This window comes from Engraulis encrasicolus, chromosome 22 (genome assembly GCF_034702125.1).
Source record: "Engraulis encrasicolus isolate BLACKSEA-1 chromosome 22, IST_EnEncr_1.0, whole genome shotgun sequence".
Taxonomy (NCBI): Eukaryota; Metazoa; Chordata; class Actinopteri; order Clupeiformes; family Engraulidae; genus Engraulis; species Engraulis encrasicolus.
In genome coordinates this window covers 20,984,110-20,990,402 of record NC_085878.1, presented here as the reverse complement: position 1 = coordinate 20,990,402, position 6,293 = coordinate 20,984,110, and the positions used below count along the sequence as shown (strand labels likewise).

General features: G+C 40.5%; 1 protein-coding gene and 1 long non-coding RNA gene across 2 annotated transcripts; one reads left to right on the top strand and one right to left on the bottom strand.

Annotated features, from left to right (window-relative positions):
* Positions 1–2,805: 2,805 nt before the first annotated feature.
* LOC134438710 (P2X purinoceptor 7-like) lies at positions 2,806–4,916 on the top strand. The gene is made up of 4 exons (XM_063188332.1): positions 2,806–3,081; positions 3,807–3,876; positions 4,291–4,448; positions 4,705–4,916. Exons 1-4 carry the CDS (start codon positions 2,957–2,959, stop codon positions 4,868–4,870), a joined length of 519 nt encoding a protein of 172 aa, XP_063044402.1. The 5' UTR covers positions 2,806–2,956; the 3' UTR covers positions 4,871–4,916.
* LOC134438711 (uncharacterized) lies at positions 4,841–5,945 on the bottom strand. Its single transcript, XR_010032637.1, has 3 exons — positions 5,770–5,945; positions 5,096–5,225; positions 4,841–4,926 (listed from the first exon to the last, which is right to left on the bottom strand). It is a non-coding gene; the product is annotated as an uncharacterized LOC134438711 (long non-coding RNA).
* Between the last annotated feature and the right edge of the window lie 348 nt (positions 5,946–6,293).

The following is a 6,293-nucleotide window of genomic DNA, read 5'->3' as shown; positions in this document are numbered from 1 at the left end:
ATGTGATGCAAACACGAGAAAGACGCGCCATTGGAGTTGCTAGTACTTGAAATGTGCAAAATCACAGCTTCCATTACAGCATTATGTTATTACATAACTGTAAATGGTGTATGAATGATGAATGAATGATGTAAATCAGCTTCAACACACTGCTGTGTCAGTATACAAAGATCCATTTTTTTTTTTTTAAGAATATGACTGTCGAAATGGAAAGATGACTAAGGACATCAACAATAGATTTAGGTAACCTGCTTCTCATTATACATGGGTAGGCCTATTATTTCACACTACTACCTTATTGTCAGCAATACACTTCATATTTTCCAATTCTATGTAGAAGAACAACAGTTACAAAACATAGATACTGATAAAAAGTGCCTGAAAATTTTGGCCTCATCGGTTGCTAAATGGTGCACCAAATATGGTGGGGCCAATAAACAAAAGTAGCCTACATACTTGAAGAAGAACTTGATGGTAAACATTCAGCACACTAGAAAAATCACTTGAATGACCAAGTTCTTTACATTTACAATATATATCTTACTTTAAAGGGACACTGTGTGAGATTTTTAGTTGTTTATTTCCAGAATTCATGCTGCTCATTCACTAATGTTACCTTTCTTCATGAAAGCGTCAACTTCTAAGTATTCATTATGAATGGAAAAATTACACTTTTTATACATGAAAAGGGGGATCTTCTCCATGGTCCGCCATTTTGAATTTCCAAAAATAGCCATTTTTAGCTGCAAAAATTACTGTACTTGGACCATACTAGAAAATATTTGTTTATTACTTAGTAAACTTTTATGTAAAGATCAAATTTGGCAATAGGTAGCCCAGTTTCAATAACCAGCATATTTGTAGTACCTTTTTTGACCATTTCCTGCACAGTGTCCCTTTAAAAGACCCAGTTAAAGCCAAACCATGTCCAACAAAACTACTGGAATCAGTCAGAAAACTCATAAAGAATTGCAGTGCTAAAGTACATTTGTAAATAGCATCAATATCGTTAAAAGATTAGCAATTATGTCCATGCACATGTAGGCCTACTGTATAGTACTGTAGGCCTACATCCTTCTTTTGGGGGAAAAACATTGGCATAACGGCTGCTTTTGATTGCCTTATTCCAGCATTTCAACAGCACACTGCCATACTTTCCCTTTTGTTTCTATGACAACAATGTTTTAACAGTACATCACCAGCATGCATGATGCAGACTAGAGCTCATATGACACAACCAGCTCCCTCTGAAAAGTTCAAAGATTCTGCACAAGAATGGCTAGGGGCCGGCCACACACACACACACACACACACACACACACACACACACACACACACACACACACACACACACACACTCAAACACACACACACACACACACACACACACACACACACACACACACACACACACACACACACACACACACACACACACACACACACACACACACACACACACACACACACGCAAACACACACAGTGTGCCCTTAAAAAAAAAAAAAGAAGCTGGATGCTCGTTGGACCAGAGACAGTCATACTATCAAAGTGTGCTACTAGCAATAGATTGGAAAAAGACCCTTTTCCAAGGGTCTCTACTGTATATGTAGTATTCTTTAGACTCACAGCAGTTTGTTTTTACACTGCTATGAGTGTGTGTGTGTGTGTGTGTGTGTGTGTGTGTGTGTGTGTGTGTGTGTGTGTGTGTGTGTGTGTGTGTGTGTGTTACCCCCCCCCCAAAAAAAGTGAAAGACTCTATTGGCTCGCTGAAAAGTCGCCAGAAGTGGCTAGATGACGTCATGCGTAACGTCATGCCAACATGCCTACTTTCATAATACAAATGGCCAGGGCTAGCTACTTTTTGGAGATCAGAGCTAATCTGCAGCCCTGCTTAACCGTAGGAAACGCTTCTGACGGCGGCGCAGTTACAATTATGTTGAAAAACAATGATTTTGTCACTGAAAAGGGAAGTTTAAAAAAATTGTCAGATTAACCAAAAAGTCGCTAGAGGAAGCTTTTAGTCGCCAGGAGCAGCCAAAAGTTGCTAAATCTAGCGACATTCGCTAAATGGGCAACACTCTGTGTGTGTACATTATGCATTATGAGGATAGATTTTATAATAATTTGCTTAAATCTGCTTACCATTTGCATGTTTAAAACGTCATAGGGAAAATGTTCATTTGCTCTGAAGTGTTGCCATCTTGAAGTAAAAGTATGTCATCTGACTAGCCTGGTTTACAACCTGAATATTACCTGAAGTATGCATTAATACCATAACAGATTTAAGCAGTAATGTCTTCAAAACTTTACCAAATTGTAGGTAACATTGCTTATAATTGGTTAACACTTTCGCGATTTCATCTAGTGAGATTTACTCAAGAATTTCAAAATAGTAGGATTTGTGGGATTAAGTAAATGTCATGTAACACGGGCAAGTAAATAATACATAAGATTAGAGCATTAAAATATACTTATTGGTGGAAATACTTGAAAGGATTTTAATTCGTACATTTGTTAAGTGTATGCAGCATAGACATACAGGGGTTTGGCAAAATAACTGAGACACCTGTCATTTAAGTGTCAGTTCCTCTTGCGTCCACAGGATGTGGTTCATCATTCTTGGTGGTATGCAGACATTACCTTGGATACTGTGGCTCTTGATACATCACAAAGACTTGCTGTCTCGGTCAAAGATTTAAAGGTGACATATTAAACCCCGTCATTCAGCAGTTAGAATTGGTCTATGGGCTATACAGAACACGTCCATGAAGTTATTTGTTCAAAATCATCGGAACACCGAAGTTTCGCCAGCTTGAAATCTTGTCAGCGCCAGTCACTTCTAAATTGCGCGGTTCTGCTCGGTCCCTGGTCTAGCCACGCCCCGTCTTGGCTTGCAGCGCAGCCAACATCCAGGTTGGCCGCGAGAGAACTGGAGCGTAGCACCACCAAATCGCAATGGCTTTTAACAGACCGGCAATTATCCAGCCATACGTGCTTGACCCCTTGTCAGACCCAGACGCCGAACAAGAGGAAGAGGAGCCACCTAGATCCCCACGAATACCAAAACCAGTTTCTGAATGGTTAGTCAATTTTGTACTTTCTTTCCATCTGCATCGCTGATCTCTCAAGTTTCAGCAGACAGGCTAGCCAGCTACTGTCTAGCAGAGTAAACGTAGCCTACTGTAATCGTCCTATTAGAGATCATACTGACCAAACAATATGATTGCATCCCTCTGTATTTCTATTATCTTAAGTCTATGTAAATATTGAACAGTGTTTTGACTGGAAAGGCTAGGCGAGGCGATATTTTGTACCATTCCATAGGCGCTATCGTTTCAAATGGTATGGAACCTTCAGAAAGACAAATAGCTTGTGCACCTTCGTAAAGCAACTTTAGAAATTACAATGATATGACAATACAAATGCCTTTAGCTTTACAGGGGACGTGGTCAAGGAGATCACCTAGACCAGTGTTTCTCAACCTTTTTTTGTAGGCGAGGCACCCTTTCAGTTACTGGAAATGTTCAAGGCACCCCTAAGCAACAAGCTGTAGCATGGCATTGCATCGGATATCACAGGGCGACCTAAATTTACTTTATTGTGCGTAAGTGGCAGATGAAAGACTCCACTGAGCACCGACTAAGCAATACTTTATTAATTTAGACAAATATGTGTTAAATTACATCATTTATTTATAAGCCACGTTTGCGGCACCCCAGGGTGCCCGGCATCCTGGTTGAGAAACACTGACCTAGACTGTACATTGCTGGAGGAAATTTGACTCATTCCCTCCGTCCTTTCATAGGTGCAGATGTGGGAACTGTGGTGCAATGCCTACTGAACACGAGAGCTTGTGCTGTCAGGAGGTCCCAGAGGTAATGTTTTCTCCATCACTTAGTGTGTAGGGTATCTCTTGGTGTTTGTCATGTAGGGTTAGCGTAAACAAGGGTAGCCAAAGTAGAAGTAAATAATAATAATTAAAAAATAATACACATGCCATGGGTTTCTTCCAACACAAAACCTTGGTAGAGTAACTGGTTTGCAGTAGGCTAGATTGTTGTGTGATCCTGCACTGGCTAAATCAAATTTAGGGGGAATATTTTTATGGCATCCCCCCAGTAACATCTCACCCCCACATTAGATGCAATGTAGTAACTGTAACAAATATCATGTGCCGGTTAGTACTGACCACACTAGGCTAATTCTACTTTTGCCTCCTCAGGTGACAGGGCCACCATAGTATTTGCTTGCAACACTCACCTTACCTGTATCATCCTACTACCTAACAGGTCACAAGGCGCATGGAGCAGGTGGAGGGCACTCAGCCTCAGTGTGTTATCGACCATCCTGGATTTTATGCCACGTCCCTCAATGTGTATGTGCTTCAAGCCATGTACAACATCTACAGAGCAGATCATGGACCAGTACGGCTACGGGGCATAGAGCAGTATGTTCACTCTTTACTTCTACCATATCACAAATGTATGACATTTTCAGCAAACAGTCTTATCTTACTTCTTGTGCTCATACCTTTATATCAGTAAAGGCCATATTATAAACACCAATGAAATGCAAGAATGCCTTATGACTGGTAGATTTTGTGTATGACTAATATCTTCAAATACAAAGTGACCCAAAACGTGTGTAGAAACCAAAAACATTTTTTATTATAAAAGTCATCTAAAAGCACATTTTGTTTGTAGCCGTTACAGATATCTGGCCTACAGGATGTTTGTCAGTTGGTGTTGGGGATTCCTGGGGCGCCACATAAGAGTCGTGGTTCCATCATGTGTCGTCCTGCGTGTTCGTCGGGAGTTTCCAGATAGTCAACAGCAATACATGGGCTTCAGACTGCCTCCCCTGCGTTGAAGCGGAAGATGCAGCTGGTGATCACCCCCTCCTTCTCAGGCCCACTTCAACGCATCCTATGCAATGAAAGACATGTTGTATTTCTATTGTATTTTCACATTTATTTTGCAAAACTATTCAAAGTGTAAATTTCTTATGTAAATATCCTGTTTTTACTGTTTTAATTCAGATTACAAGTCTTATTTTTATAACTTTTTCTATATAATTAAAATAAGAATTATTTACCAGATGTTGTCATTTTATTCAGGCTTCACTCTTGCCTCCCTCTTCATGGCATTGGAGTAATGGGTCCTGTAGAGGGGATCTGTGGATGTGGTGGCCTGGTCTCGTGCAGCATTCTCATTGAAATGGAGGGCTGCCAGGAAATAAAGAGAAAAATCGAACGTGAAAATGGTGGTGTATACAATGGTCAAAAATCTATGCAATTAACATTTCCCTTCCCAAGGGATGCCAACATACACTATTTGGAGCAAATTGTAATTGTAAGATGATGCTGCAGGCGACGGGTCTTTACTGGTGTTGAATTGAGGGGAGGTGGATGCTCAGTGAGGGGATCTGTGGACGGGCCATAGTCTTTGCAGCAGCATAAAGTAGACTGCATGCACTGAATAGAAATCTCCATTTTCTAGTTTTTTCTTTTCAGGTGTAATAAAATAGGGGCGTACCTTGCATTGTGTGTGTGTCTTTTGTTTACTGACTAAAGACACTTGCTGAAAGATGCACCCCTTTTCTATTACATGTTGTTTTCATTTGTGTCAGCACCCTCAAAGTAATTAATTGACATTCAATGAAGCCTTAGCTTGCTGCAATTGATAATGAATCTGCTACAATACACTACTCACTAAAAGGATGACATGGTTATGACAAAGTAAAACATTTCAGAGAGCTCAGAAAATTACCTTCACTTCATAGACAGCTTTATCCCAGGTCAGCACTTTGAGTCAGGTTCCATTCTTCAGGTCACAGGTGGGTCAGTTCGACAGTAGACTTCTGTTTCTGGCTGAATCCGATCTGGCTGGTCTGTTACTGAGACAGGACAAAGAGATACATTTGGAAAAGAGACATGGCATGAGAGTATAATTTACACTCAGCTTGTAACAAAAGCTTTAAATCAAAAGAAACTGAAACTACATTCTACACCAGTCTTGAAAGTTATGCTTTGTAATTGACATAGGGTCTGGGAAATTGTACAGAGTACTAACATTTTGTATCAAAACCCGAACACAGAATACAGAACACAGACGTAACACAGAACATATACATGAAGTCTGTGTTCTGTGTCACGCCTGTGTTCTGTATTCTGTGTTCGAGTTTTGAGGGTGCGGGAGTGGGGAAGGCAGCAGTGGGGAATCTAGTCAGCTGAGGCTATGTGAAGTGCGAGGTTTATCATTACGTATTGGTTATGTGGCATGGCTGTGGCCGA